This window comes from Papaver somniferum, chromosome 5 (assembly GCF_003573695.1).
Source record: "Papaver somniferum cultivar HN1 chromosome 5, ASM357369v1, whole genome shotgun sequence".
Taxonomy (NCBI): Eukaryota; Viridiplantae; Streptophyta; class Magnoliopsida; order Ranunculales; family Papaveraceae; genus Papaver; species Papaver somniferum.
In genome coordinates this window covers 39,627,302-39,642,487 of record NC_039362.1, presented here as the reverse complement: position 1 = coordinate 39,642,487, position 15,186 = coordinate 39,627,302, and the positions used below count along the sequence as shown (strand labels likewise).

At 34.7% G+C, this 15,186-nt stretch overlaps 1 protein-coding gene across 2 annotated transcripts; it reads left to right on the top strand.

The window, feature by feature from the left end:
* The first annotated feature begins 10,548 nt into the window (after positions 1 to 10,548).
* LOC113281426 (4-sulfomuconolactone hydrolase-like) lies at positions 10,549 to 13,335 on the top strand. 2 transcript variants are annotated; one of them, XM_026530156.1, is made up of 10 exons: positions 10,549 to 10,798; positions 10,880 to 10,928; positions 11,246 to 11,342; positions 11,450 to 11,549; positions 11,638 to 11,691; positions 11,862 to 11,939; positions 12,270 to 12,367; positions 12,488 to 12,545; positions 12,729 to 12,850; positions 12,958 to 13,335. In XM_026530156.1, exons 1-10 carry the CDS (start codon positions 10,601 to 10,603, stop codon positions 13,112 to 13,114), a joined length of 1,011 nt encoding a protein of 336 aa, XP_026385941.1. In that variant the 5' UTR covers positions 10,549 to 10,600; the 3' UTR covers positions 13,115 to 13,335. The 2 variants fall into 2 exon arrangements, with proteins under 2 accessions (XP_026385941.1, XP_026385940.1); XM_026530155.1 differs by having other exon boundaries at positions 10,880 to 10,951; positions 11,263 to 11,342.
* The last annotated feature ends 1,851 nt before the right edge of the window (positions 13,336 to 15,186 follow it).

Below are 15,186 nucleotides of genomic sequence, written 5' to 3'. Positions count from 1 at the left end.
CACCAATATTTTTGATTAATATTTTATAGGGGCACGACACCAGTAAATAATTCGTCGAATTGAGCAACACTTGCTCAGTTGCCCGAATATTGATTCAACCATCAATATTCAGTAATTCATCAGTAGTTTGTCGAATTGAGCAACACTTGCTCAATTGCACGTCAAATTACCAAAATTCAGTATTTTGTTGAATTGAGTAACACTTGCTCAGTTGCACGCCAAAATTATCAAATGCGTCGAATTGAGCAATACTTGCTCAGTTGCTCATCAAACTCTTAATATTCAGCAATTCGTCGAGTTGAGCAATACTTGCTCAGTCGCTCTGGTCAGTAATTCATTGACATCTTAGGGAATTACATGTTCAATCCATGAATCGCTGAGCATTCATCACTTATGCTCGATTCAACAAACCTAGACCCATTGTCTAATTAGTCAACAACTGACTAACTAATACACGTCTGCCTTGCAGACTCCACGATTCGTGAGAAATCAATCACATCACAAATGGGGGAATATAACTTAGGGTTTTGGTCTGGCGGTCTACGGCACGTGGATTCATCCACAACGAGAAATGTGCGTAAGTCGTGCAAACGGTTGAAGGAGTTAGCAAAGTAGTGGGTGCACGATTGGTCAAGTCTCCACACGACATGGAACTGACTTTACCACGATCTCCCACTTTCCCACTATTTCACTCAAGAAACCGTCACACTTACATGGATCAGTGGTACATCATTCTTGCAATATAAATAAGTCTAAATTCGAGGACAACAAACAAGAAATCGATCATCGATTATCATCGTCATCTGTCAACAACTCGATAAAACTTATTCACAGAACTCAACTTCAGCAGTTCACCAATATTGCATAAATCTTCAACACACCCACAATCCTCGATCATCATTGATCCCACATAATTCTCATCTTCCTTCCTACAGATCAACCCATCTCCCTCTTTGCGACCGAATTGACTCTGGAACGGCCATTGTCTTGGTTTAGGACGGAGTCCTACAAATTGATTTCCCGAATCTAAGCACCCCCTTTGCAGCAGTGCATCTGTGTGAGGTTCAGCAGTTTGCTCGGTCGAGGAGTCTCGACAACACGCTCGACTCTCCACTTTCCTAGAAAACCATCAAACCGTTTTTCCCCATCCACAAATATATCCGTTTTCCATAAACCAAATTATATCTCCCCTTGATTTTCTCTTAACCTATATTATATATATTCTTCTTGTCCGGAAGAAGAATATCTTGCTTCAATGGAGAAATCGGTGAAAGAAAGATCATCTCTAGATGATTTGGCACTATGTGCATCGGTTATGACTAAAACTCAAGATGTCTTACAACCCAATAATCTTCAAGATTCGCTGAGAAAACAGATTCTTACTATTAGAAGTTGTATTAGGAATCATGAGCTAATGATAAAGGATTCAAAAGAAGTACTTGCTGATCTTCAATCTCAATTGTTCGATATGAACAAACTTTATATTGGAAAGGAAAGTACTCAGAAGAATTTGAATCCAGAATTCGAAAGCGATCTTCACAAGACACGCAATTAGAACAGAAAAATAGACATTAATGTTTGATTTACGTCAATTATTGTATAAGATCTAATTTGAATAAAACTATCATTATTTATGAATAAAATTATTTCTTATAATTTTTCTTGTGATAGTTACCGATTACATAGCCTGTGAATGAATGTTTATATTTTTTCTATGTGTATTCGGTTTATGGGATGTCTGATTTCGGTTTTCATAACCTTAATATTCGATCTCATATGATGTAACCCTTATGGTTTGTGTGGCTTTTTGATTTAGCGGGATTAAGTTCTAACCCAGTTGGAAGGCTTTATCAAAGGATCATAAGGTGTTCTGATTGAAACTCATATGTGATAAGTCACAATATGTTGAATTAATTTTTGTTTACATGAGTTTTGTTTAGCATACCATATGTGTTTCGGGTTTACAAATTTTTCTATTGGCACGCATTAGTTAAAATCGTTTCAACCTTTCTCTGGTAAAGGTTTCCTTTGTTGTTGTTCTTTTATTCTTGCGAGAGGATGACAACATACTGGGGGAGAGTTCTTACTTGAACTTGCGCTTAATGATGTATCTTTCTGGGGAGAACAGGTTGCGGAATCTGAGGTAATGAATTCATTAGCTAATCGTTTTTCCTATTTAAGAAAAGCCTATTTATATTGCATATATTTTGCCTTTGCTTAATAAAATTTTGGTACAATTGATATGTTCCATTACTGTGTATGGATGTGTGTGTGTGTGTGTATGATTCAATTGTTTCCGGTTAAGAAAAACTGTGTCAATTTTTTTGGCTTATTATTTGGTATCTTTTTTATTGTTGGGTATCAAGTGTTTTTGCTTAACAAAATCCGGTGCAATTGCGGTGCTATAATGTCTATGTTTGTTTCAATTGCTTCCGGTTAAGAAAATAATTGTGCAAGTCAAATTATTTTGGTTTGTATGTATTGTTTATGGCTTAACGAAATACAAGATCATTTATTTAGTCCAAATCGATTCCGGATAAGAGAAACTAAGTTAATTATGATCTTAGTTAGATTTATCAAATTAGAGGATTCGGTTATTAAAACCTAAACGAATGCCTTGACAAGAAAAACTAGTTAAATAACCTAGTATTTTTCTTGTCTAAAGAGAAAGGTCTAAGTTACTGTCTGAATAATTAGAGCCTGTTGAGAGAAACAAATTTAATTCTGATCTTTATTTTGGTCTTATTTAAATAAGCGATTGTATGTTTGCAATTGGTTTAACAAAGGAATTAAGTTTCTTAGTCGATTTGTTAAACTATTAGTGAAAATCGCTTTGGGAAATTGTTTCCTTGATAACATATTAAAACTAAATTACTTGTAATTTCGGTTTTAATATTGGCTATCTAAAGTGGTATGTGAAACCTTCGTGCTTAACTCTTATAGGTTGTTTACAAGTCTTTTAGATTTGTAAGATCCTTTCGGTTTGTCGTTTATTTGCTCGAACCTTTGTCATTTTGTGACAAAAAGGGGGAGAAATATATGAAGTAAACAAGTGATTTTCAATCACTAATGAAAGGACAATCGTGCTCAAACGTTATATCTAACGAAAGAGTAAAGCATTGACTAAGGAGGAGAAACATATCATATTGATGTGTAGTAATTCTGACTACAAAAGGGGAATAACAAAGATGTTCGGATTGAATATCTACCTAGCTTACCTTTAGGGGGAGTATAAGCTTTGTTATTCAAATGTCAACAACGGCATTTATTGATTGAATATATACAAGTTATTGTGCTGTTGAAACTTGATATCAAGCGTATGTAAAATGAATTCTTGTAGTTTGTTTATCCATATGTAATAAGATTTTTGTCACTAAAATTGACAAAGGGGGAGATTGTTAGAGCATAGCTCGATTGAACCCACCAAGCGTTGGTATGTCAAGTTTGGTTGTCACATTTTAGTGTGTCAAAACTCATCTAAAGTCGCTTGATTATATACTTGAGTCAACTTCGTTTAGGTTAGACTAGAAAGTCTAGGAATGTTGAGACATACAAGTATTACTCTGAAGACCTAAAGAATGTGAAGAAGAAGCGAACTACAATGAGAACATCATCCTTCCTCTTGAGGTTAATAATATTGACTTGAACTGTTTCATTCCTAACGTATCTTTCAAGTCGTGCTATATTGAAAACATAACTGCGAAGTTGTATATAATGTAAATATTGTATAATACTATAGTGATGTGACATGGTCATATTTGTATGATCATAGTATTAGGGAATTAGACTACTAAGTATAACGCTTATCTTTTGAACTTCGTAGATATGACATCGACATAATCTTGGTATACTATTATGATTATGTGAATGGGTTATGATGAAGATTTCATCCTAGGAAACAATGTTTTAAATTTTTTTAAAGGAAGTACATTCATGAACTTGTTTTATGAATCGAAAGGGAAATCGTTAGGCTTATTGGTATGGTTATTCAGTACAAATCTTTGGATTACCAATATGTGTGAGATGGTAGAACCGATCGTAACTTTGTTATGTATCTTGGTATAACTAATCACAATTCCTGATTTATGATTTGGTATGACTAGTTTTTATTAATTGGTGTAACCGATCCTAAGTAATCACCGTAGGAAGGTATGATGGATATGTGTAATTGGTGTGACCGATACTAGTAATTGGTGTGATCGATCACATAATGTTGTGTAATTGATCTTTGTAATTGGTAATTGTTCCTGGTGATTGGTGTAACCGATCCTAGTAATTAGTGTAACCGATCCTCGTAACTGGTGTGCCCCATCACAAGCAATACCATGAGTATATGGTAACAAGTCCTGGTAATTGATGTAACCGGTCCTGGTAACTTGTGTGACCGATCACAAGTATTTCCATATTGAGGTATAACCGATCCTAGTGATTGGTAGAACCGATTGAACCCATGAGTGTGATTTGATATTTGATCAATCACATAGTAATCTTGGAATGCAGGTGAACCAATTCTAAACTTGTTTGGAAGTGTGGTATAACCGATTCCAAGAATGTAAATCCATGTAAATATGAATAAGGATTTACAGTGAAAAGATGTCAACATACTTTGAACACGTACAATAACTCTTATCATTTATTGCTCAAAGATATTCCTTAGTACTCAAGGAGATCTTGTGCCGAAATAAATTGAGAATCTTTTAATTAAGGTTTTTGGTTTTATATGATTTAATTACCAGCAATTAAATGCATATCTCTGGAGAATAAAAATTAGTAATGTGCATTTACTAATTGGAGATTTTCTATTGAGAGATTTCGGAAAATTTGGACAAGCATTTATTAGAATTAGGAAAATCGAATTTTTCTATTCACTGCATATCTTGAGAATATTTTCGGTTTTGGAAATTCCTTGGTGTCCAAATATCCTTGGTCTATAAATACCTAAGTTTAAATTTACAGCAAACTATCCTAAGAGCCATGCAAACTTCATTCTTGTTGTTTCTAGTGCAGCCGTCTAATCGGAGAGGAAACTATCCTAATTAGGTGAAATCTCTTACGACCGCTAGTTTAAAGAATTCTGTGGGATCAAGAAGCTCTACCAGTACCGTTGGTGGGAAACTAGATAATTATAGTGTTATTAGTTTTCTATTGATTTAATTGACTAACGGTTGTTGAAACTTTGATTGCACCTAGTTTGTTTATTCTTGAGAATCTTCTCTTCTGATATAAGATTCACTCAAACTAGATCGAAGTATCGACGGGATCTTTAGAACTGTTTATAGATTTAAAGACATCTTGTGATAATCCATTGTTAACAGACTCCCTTCTGTGTGTGATTGATCGCAAGAGATTCAAGTGGTGTTGTGCAGGTGTTTATTGAATATTAAAGAAGATTTGAAGACGAAAAAGATTTCTTATTTAGTTCTCATATATTTGGGTGTGCAAAAACCTTGATCGGATGGGATCCAACTAGAACCGGATTTATTCGATTGATTAGTTGCGTGAGATCGACATCACTTTATAGTTTCTTGTTGGAATCTATATTGATTGATTGCGAATTTAAACTTGACTACTTTAGTAGTTATTGGATAGATTGATCTAACCAGGCAAAGGAGTTTATTAGATTAAACAGAAGAGCCTTTGCGTATGACTTGAGATATCTTTATCTTGAAATAATCGAAAGAGTTGTTACCAAACATATTTGTTATTCCTTTACCGTTTGGAATACGATCCAAAGAAATTGTTCCAGTGCGTGCACTCATCGAAGTCGGAAGCGCAGGGATACTGAGAAAACTAAGTGAACTAGGGGTAGTTTCTTGGTCTCAACTATACGAAGTTGGTGTAGATTTTGTATATCGGCTTAATTCTGAGAGTATTCAATTATGGACTAGGTCCCGAGGTTTTTCTGCATTTGCAGTTTTCCTCATTAACAAAATATTACTGTATGATTTACTTTTGTTTTCCGCAATTATATTTGTTTATATAATTTAAAGTAAATTACACAAACGTTAACTCTGATATACTTGATAGTGATCCTATAGATTTTGGTCAAGTCCGAAACTATTATCAAGTATCACACTTTGGTAGTCGTATTGTCTCGATCCCGTATCCATAGACAATCACACAAAGTATGAATACCGATTTGTTGCATTGTCTCGACTCTTTCCATAGACAATCACTTTCGGTAAGAGGACTTATAGGTGGATAATTAAAAGATTTTGGTGTATTTGGTACCCTCGTCTTTTCAACCTTGAAGTTTCATAGTTCGCCAGCCCATAAATTGGATCATGATCTCTTGCACACTTTGGAGTTAAGAAACTTCAAGTTTTTACATATTTCGCGTACTCGTAAGTATGTTCGTGAAAATATTTGCAAATTGATGTTTTTAGGCCAATATATATTCGCAATCATAGTCTTTTGAACTATAAATTTTTCTCAACCTCAAAAGCGATAAACCTATGAATATCCGTTGCTTGAAATCATATTCGAGACTAATCAAGTACACACTTGAACTCCAAATTTATTTGTTGAAATTCATAAATTATATTAACGCCATAAGATGTACTCTTAGTAGATAAAATATAAAATAATAGAAATAATTAGTAAATAAGATTGTCAACCACATACCTTTGTTGATGAAGTCCTCGCTGATGTCTTCCTTTGTTTTTCAATCTTCAAGGGTTATTTGGTGAATTCTGATACTCAACTACAATGCTCTAATCCTAGTTTGAGACTCATTTTAGTAGAATATAAACCAAGATATAGTTTTGTGCAACTAACACTGACGACAAGCTTAACATACCAAAACTTGTGATTTTGACCGAGGGATGCTCTAACAAATTTTTTGAAGAAATTTGGGAATTATGCGCGAGTTTAAGTGGCAATCGACCTAGCGGAATCATTATGTGAAGTAATTTTGGTTGAAAGGGAGGAAGTGTCTTCTTCCCTTCCTTATTGCATGAAAATTAACCTTCCTTTTGCAAGTTTTATAAAGTTATTGGTCATGAAATAAGAGAATACAAACATCAAGACGGTGAATCAACCGCTGGTTTAGAAAATCTTGTTATCGAGACTAACTATAAGGGTAAAATATTTTTACTAAATATGTTCTAAAGGATCCACAAGCTTCAAGACATAGAGGTAGCAAGGTTGATGAAAATTTGAGGAAACAACTGATAATAATGTGGAAAAACCTTCGACTTCCACTAATTCGGATATACAAATCCAAATATGAACATTAACATTTCTCCAGCCCCCTTGGAAGTACAACAAAATATAATAATTTCAACTCCACGAAAAATGAGTTAATTAATATTCTTAGAGACTATTGCGAGAGAGATAATGTGGTTTATACGGTTGATCTTGCATTAGTTAAATAACTCGCATTAATAGATGTTAAAAGAGTGATTGAAGAAGTAGCTAACGATGTAGTTAAGGAGAAAAGAATAACACAAGTAATTTTTGAAGGATATTGTTCAAATGTTATCAATGTAATCAATGGAAATTTCTCATTTGTGAAGTGTGTTAGAGCACTGCTCGGTCGAACTCGCAAGCTTTGCTATCTCAAGCTTGTTTGTCAAGTTTAATTGGAAAAACTATAAATCTTCATTTCTAGTCTACTTATAGCTAAGTCTCGGATTAGGATAGAAAGTGTAGTTGAGCTTTAGACTTCACGGCGTTCATTGATTGAAGACGGAGAACTACTAAGGGGAGCTTGTGGAACTTCACCAACAAAAGGTATGTGGAGAATTGAACTCATCTATCACTCAAAATTCTATCTACTCTATCTCTTATTTGAGACAAAAGTCGTATAGCTATATAGACTTCGATTATACACATTTGATATTTCGAGCTGAGTTTAACTCGCTTACATATTTCTCGAAATATGTGTTGGTAAGCTTTCGCTTTAACCAAGTTCATCTTATATTCTTGATGAAAGTCAAACTATGATCATGTGAAAATCGCCTGGTAACATCTTACATGATTTGTGTGAGACAGTCATTTTATATAGACTCGGAATGTTTCGTATTGATCTATCGATCACTTGAAAATTGCTTTGAAGCTAATATTTTGTGTGAGACAGCTATTGTCGTCTTCTAAGAATGTTTCAATGATTGAAATGGGAGTTTTATTCAATTAACCATGATTGGATATAACACAGTATGCGTACGCGTATGCTAACTGTTGCAAGTTATTCCAAGTTCGGGAACCATAGTATACATACCCGTATGCGTACTGGTTGGTTTGTTGAAAGTCCGGGAACTTAGTATGCATACCCGTGTGCGTACCGGCGTAAGTTCATATCCGGGAATTCAACTGAGTTTGGAAGGTATGCGTACCCGTTCGCATACTGGCGAACCTAAACTTAGTCCCACCACTTAGGTATGCGTACCCGTTTGCATACTTGAGTAGGTTATGTTCTAAAATCGGTTTGTACATGAACTAATACATTTATATAATAAGGAATACAATATTTTGCAAACTGTGCTATAATGTTCATGAATTGATTCGAGTGAATCAAAATCGATTTTGCTTAAATTGTGTATTGTATACTTTTATGAGAATATAAACAATTGAACAACTCTATAACTAGTTTCATTTGAGTCATTTGAACTAGTTGTGTTAAGATGAACAAGGTTGATATGAAAGTGTTCATATGGATAACTTTGGTTAACTATTGTTGAGACAACAAGGTGTACACATTTAGGTATGCTTACCCATATCTAAATGAAGTCACCTTTCATTTGTGGGTAACAAGCTAAGTTCGATCTAACGGTTGAAAGATATTAGCTTGAGTCTAATCAGGTTTTCATCTAATGGTGAATATTGAATGCTTTGTTACCAAGGTAACATTGATTGCAAACCCTGATTTGAAGACTATATAAGGGAGAACTTTAGCAACTGGAAAACCTAATCCCCACACCTCTTGTGTGATACTAGTTGCGAATAGAGTCGATTCTCCTTTAACCTAGGTTTTTCTTAAACCATTATAGGTTAACGAATTAAAGACTTGATTGGGATTGTGAAGCCAGACCCAACTCTTTTCTCCATAGTTGTGTGTTCTGATCTTGCTTTATTTTATCGTATTGAGTATTATCTTCTCTAAGATTTGCTCGATATTTAGTCTCTGATAGGCAAGATAAAAAGTAGTCACAAACATCTTCCTCTCATCGTTTGTGATTCCACAATATCTTGTTTCGCTACCATACGATTAAGATTATTGTGAGGTGATTGATATTACTAGGCTGTTCTTCAGGAATATAAGTCTGGTGTATCAATTGGTTCCTGTTCACCTTGATTTATCAAAAGACGGAACAAAACTCATAGGTATTTCTGTGGGAGACATATTTATCTATCCAATAGACTTTTCTGTGTGAGACAGATTGGTTTATCAAGTCTTCGATTTTGGGTTGTAGCAACTCTTAGTTGTGGGTGAGATCAGCTAAGGGAATCAAGTGTGTAGAGTCCTGCTGGGATTCATAGGCGTAAGGAACGCGACTGTACCTTGATCAGTGTGAGATTGGTTATGGCTCAACTACATTCCAGTCCGAAGTTAACTTGGAGTAGGCTAGTGTCTGTAGCGACTTAATACACTGTGGTGTTCAAATCTAGACTAGGTCCTGGGGTTTTTCTGCATTTGCGGTTTCCTCGTTAACAAAATTTCTGGTGTCTGTGTTTCCGCATTATATTTTCTATATAATTTAAATATCACAGGTTGTGCGTAGTTCAATCAATTAGATAATCCAAACTTTGGTTGTTGATATAAATTGATTGACACTTGAACATTAGTCTTTGGTACCGTTCAAGTTGTTTCACATAATAATCAGGCTCGCGGATTTCTATCTGTTTGATTTGCTGATTACATTGTGAAACTGAGATACAACTCTTGGATATATTTCCATTGATTGAGTCTGGCTGTCTATTTGATTCTCTTGGAATTATGTTGGAGTTTGTCCATACAGATTACCTAAATGAAATATTAGGTGAGGTTGTTAGACCCCGCTTTTTCAAAGTGCACAAATCTACAAATGCTTTAGTTTTACTTGAACAATTTAGTTTTTGGTCTTATATTCACATAGAGACACAAGTAATATAGTTGCTATGATCAACAAGTATGCTATGACTTCATCAATCTGTCAAGAATGAGATTTAAATCTTTCAATCTGGTTTGATTAATGTCATTCAAATGGATCTGAACAATTTGTAAAGTCCTTTTAATTGCTGAATTTCTTTCCTATTAATGTCGGTGTCACTATAGTACCATTGTAAAATCACTGGATGATGATACCAGATCTGAGTTCGAAACTCGTCAGCACCATATTTTTTATCGATAGAAAAAAAGAAGAAGACGTAGTTGATGAAGACATGAATGCTCATGCTTCAAAAATTAAAATTAAAAATAATAAAAATAATGCTCAGGTATCTATTCGTACGGCAGATGTACCTCCCTCGAGGAACTGCCGCAACAACTATGGTCCCACAATAATTTGAAATCAAAGGGTCAAATTTTGTAATGGGGATTTACACGATCTAAGTACCAAAATACCCACAGCAGTAAACAATAGTTCTTCTCTTCTTTAATAAACAACAAATATTCTTAGCTATGGCAGTGAAACTCAAACCTCTGATTTCAGTCTCAAATTTTTCATTTTTCTCTTCAAAAAATATTCCAATTTCGTTTCCGAACTTCAAATTTCAGAGCTCTGTTACCGCAATGGCAACTAGTTATGAGACTTATAACTTCAAGTTGAAACCTAAAGTCATTGATTCTCATTTGCATGTCTGGGCATCTCCAGAAGAGGTAACTGAGAATTTCCAAACCAGAAAGCCTAGTTTGATAGTTAATTTTTGATTCCAAGTGGGTTTTTTATTGATTGAATAGGCAGCAGAGAAATACCCATACTATCCTGGTCAAGAACCTACTTTACCTGGTAATGTTGATTTCTTGCTTAAGGTAATTATGTTATCAGAATTTCTTTCTTTTGAGCTCAATTTTCTTATGGTTTTAATTTGGTTCTTACCTGTGTTATCAAATTACGCAAAAGGAAATAGTAAAAGAAAGTAGTACGTAGGAACTGCTAGAAAATGAAGTATGAGCACTGTTTTCTGGATGCCTTAGATCATTTAGGATTGACAACTTGCGTGTTTAGGTCTCTCAGTCCTTGGATGATATTGGGGGTTCAGGCGTTCTCTATAAAGCTTGGTTCTATGGACTAATGATATCCTTTTGAATGGTTGCACTTTGAAGTAACAATTTGCTTGCAGAATATGGGGGAGGCAGGAGTAGATGGTGCGCTGATAGTGCAGCCCATTAATCATAAGTTTGACCATTCTTTAGTTACAAGGTGTGTTGAATCGAACTTATGATTCAGTTTATGTCTTCAATGATGTTTATTCCATGAAACGTAAAGGATAATTTTGTTGCCTAAATTCACTATGGTGTTGGTAATAGTGTCTTGAAAAAGTACCCGTCAAAATTTGTTGGGTGTTGTCTTGCGAATCCCGCAGAAGATGGAAGTGGGGTTAAACAACTCGAAGATCTCGTTTTGAAGGTCATTTAACGCCTCGATGACATCAGATCATTACTCGTTTGTCTCTAAAAATCTTCTTTGATACTAACAAACTTCTCTTGCATAATAGGATGGATATGGTGCAGTTCGCTTTAATCCCTATTTGTGGCCTTCTGGTCAGCAGGTAGTTTTTTAATTTCAGCTTCATCTCTTGCGTGGATAGCCATAATTTCTTACCGTGAAGCTTGCTTGTTGTGTGTGCTTCAGCTCTAATTTGAGAATTTCCTTGAAACTGGGTTGAAGTACCCAAATAACATAATTATGGGATGATCTGAATTATTTTTATATGCGTAGATGACGAACGAAGTTGGTAGGGCATTGTTCTCTAAAGCAGGAGAACTTGGAGTACCAGTGGGATTCATGTGTATGAAGGTAATATCTGTGAAATATTTCTCCGTATATTGCTAATCTATTTGTTTTTAATTTGTTGCATCAATAGTAATGCTATTGCTAATCTATTTGTTTTTAATTTGTTGCATCAATAGTAATGCTACTTGAATCTTGCCCGGTAGCAAGTTGCTTTCCAGAGTTCCGCCTTATAATATCTTCAACTCAGCTAACGAATTGTCTTCGGTGTACACCTATCATAGCCAAATTGATCCCTAGAGATAATTCTGTCGTTGGGTACATATGCCTTGATCTTGTAGCCATAGGCATTGTAAGCTCTACTAGTGGCTATTCATAGTGAATTTTTCTTTGCAGGGTCTTAATCTACATATTGCGGAGATCAAGGAGCTGTGCACTGATTTTCCTTCTACCATCGTTATACTTGATCATTTCGCTTTCTGCAAGCCACCCATGTGAGCCATTTGCTATTCTCCGTTTTGTACCACTGAGCCAATGATATGCCAAAATGCTTATTATTGTACTAGAATATATTGATCCAGTTTGGCGTGATGGCATTTTCTTTTGTGTATCAGAAACGAGGAGGAGAAGGAGGTTTTTTCTGCACTTCTTGAGTTGTCAAAGTTTCCCCAGGTAACAATGCTAGATGGAGAACAATTAGTTGTAGAGGTTCTAGTTGTAGCATTCGACGTTCAGCTATGCTTCCTGCCTGAATAAAACTTACAAGGCATTTGCATTTTTGTCTTCTCTTCTTTAATCAAGTAGAGCCAATTGTATCTACTAATTGAGGGATCTTTAAATTTGGAACACTGCTAGGTGTATGTGAAGTTCAGTGCCTTGTTCCGTATATCAAGGAAGTCGTTCCCGTATGATGACACATCCCAAATTCTTTCCCAAGTTGTCTCTACCTATGGTGCTAACCGCGTAATGTGGGGCAGGTTCGTTATACTATACATCATACACTTCCTTTTATTAATGATATATGTGTTAGGGTTTGTTTACTAATCTGGACACTTGCTTTGTTTCTTGTTTATGTCCATTGCAGCGACTTTCCATTTGTGGTTCCTGAATGTGGATATGTTGGAGCAAAAGAAGCAGTATCGCTTAATGCAAATCAGATAAACTTATCGTCTTCTGATTTAGAATGGATAATGGGGAGAACTGTAATGCAACTCTTTCAAGATTCATGGATTGCATCTTAAGAACATTTTCAACTTACTGTAAATTAGATCAATTTTAGAGTTTGCCGTACTGCAAGACAGTAGTACTACTTTGTTGCGACACCAACTCTACTGCCTAAACTATTGTCTATCTTAACCTTAGGACTTCTATTCTGCTGTCTTATTTCTTGTTTCCTTTTAAGTTCTATTTCCTTTATTACTGAAACTTTTGAGCTATATAATCGGAGAACTAAGTTATTGTAGTGGTTGATCCATAATCGATCAAATTTCTTTCTTTGTATAGTATTAGTATCCCAACATATGGTATTCAACTGAATTGTTATACTCCCTTCCACCCACTAATAGATGACCTAGTTTAAGTTTACACAAATTTTAAGATAAGTAGGAGAGAGTATTTTTAAGTATTTGTATAATTCTTGTTATACACGTATTATATCTTGGTAAATATTGTCCCTCTTATACACCTTGTATTACACCAAATATCTTCCATATATATGGGAAGTTTTTGTAATCTCCTGGGGTATAAATATATGAGAATTCTCTATGTTTCTCAACCATTGAGAACATGTTTTTTTTATAGTTCCAACTTGGTATCACCTTGGTTTCCAAAGGCATGTTTTTTTTTTCCTTTTGATCTTTTCTTTTTCAACACACTTTTATTTTAGGTCATCATGACTAGGATTGTAATATCTGTTCGATTTTCAAGGTCATTTTTGTCACTTAGCATGGGGTGAAACAATCATTTTAGCTTTAGGGGCATTTTCATAATTTAGATTTTTAATTATGCTTGTATACATTTTTTTTTCCTTCGTAGCATGTTAAATTAATTTCTTTTTAACTAGTAAGCCAGGTTTGACTAATTTTGAAATAAAGAATAATATTTAATCACTTAATGCGACATTTGGCGAAGGTTGATAGGTGTTTGGATTTTTATATGACTGGTAATGAATAAAAAAATTAATAAATAACAAATAGTAATTAAAGTTATTAGAATGGGCCTAGTAATGATAGCTATAAGGTTCTTTCTTTTGAACGATTTTTTGGGGACCATGGTTTTTTTTTGGGACCATGGTTTTATTTTGGGTAAAGGCATTAGAAGTAATTCTAGGTCACCCTATTTCTAGTTATTTATTTAATACCTAATCTACCCTCTTAATTAATTTTAGGTTATGATTAGTGAATGATTTAGTTAAAAACAATTAGTGAGATTAAATTAAAAGATGGGTTTATTATTAGTTGAGTAGAATTATTGAGAGAGTAGAGTTAGAGAAGATGAAGGAGAAAAACATGGAAAATAGATTTTTTTTCCAATTCACTAAGTTTGAGTATTCAAATGATGAAAACTCATATGATTCTTCATCTCCATCCTCTCCTAGAATAGTTGTTAATCTTCAAAATGATCCGGATTTGAACTGGATTTTGAACAGTTCGGTTATTTTATATGAAGAACAAGTAACCGAACTCATCTGAAGCTGTAGTTCGGTTACTTTATATGAAGAACAAGTAACCTAACTCATCTGAAGCTGTAGTTCAGTTTCCCCGTGAGATGAACAAGTAACCGAACTCATCTGAAAGTGTAGTTCGGTTAGTTGTTCCAAACACGCAGGTTAGCGAACTCTCTAATAATAGAATTTCTAGGAGTTACAGCGTTATGTTCGGTTGGTTCGCAAACTGTATGCACTTTTGATCTAACCGAACTTTACGTAATATAAGAGTATATAAGTTTACAAAGTTCGGTTCTTTCGCAAACTTGAACCTAACAGCTAACCAACCGAACTTTGAGTTCGGTTTCTGCGATAAAATTGTGAAGTTACCGAACTTAACAAACAAAAAAAATGTGAAGTTCCAACGTCTATTGGCTAAGTTCGGTTACTTTGTAGTTTTAAAATTTTTTGCGAAAAAACCGAACTCTATTGGCTAAGTTCGGTTATTTTGGAACTCAACATAGTGGCCACAACAACACAGTTCGGTTAGAATGGATTTGTTTTTTTCTCGGTTCTAAGGGGGGAGTTCGGTTACTTTATAGTTTTAATTTTTTTTTGCGAAACAACCGAACAGAGAGTTCGGTGACTTAGTTTTAAATCCAATAGAAA

Coding starts and splice junctions, on each gene's coding strand:
- LOC113281426 (XM_026530155.1), top strand. CDS start 10,601: ATGGCAGTGAAACTCAAACCTCTGATTTCAGTCTCAAATTTTTCATTT. Junction 11,940..12,269: donor TGGGATTCATGTGTATGAAG/GTAATATCTGTG, acceptor TTTTCTTTGCAG/GGTCTTAATCTACATATTGC. Junction 12,368..12,487: donor GCTTTCTGCAAGCCACCCAT/GTGAGCCATTTG, acceptor TTTGTGTATCAG/AAACGAGGAGGAGAAGGAGG.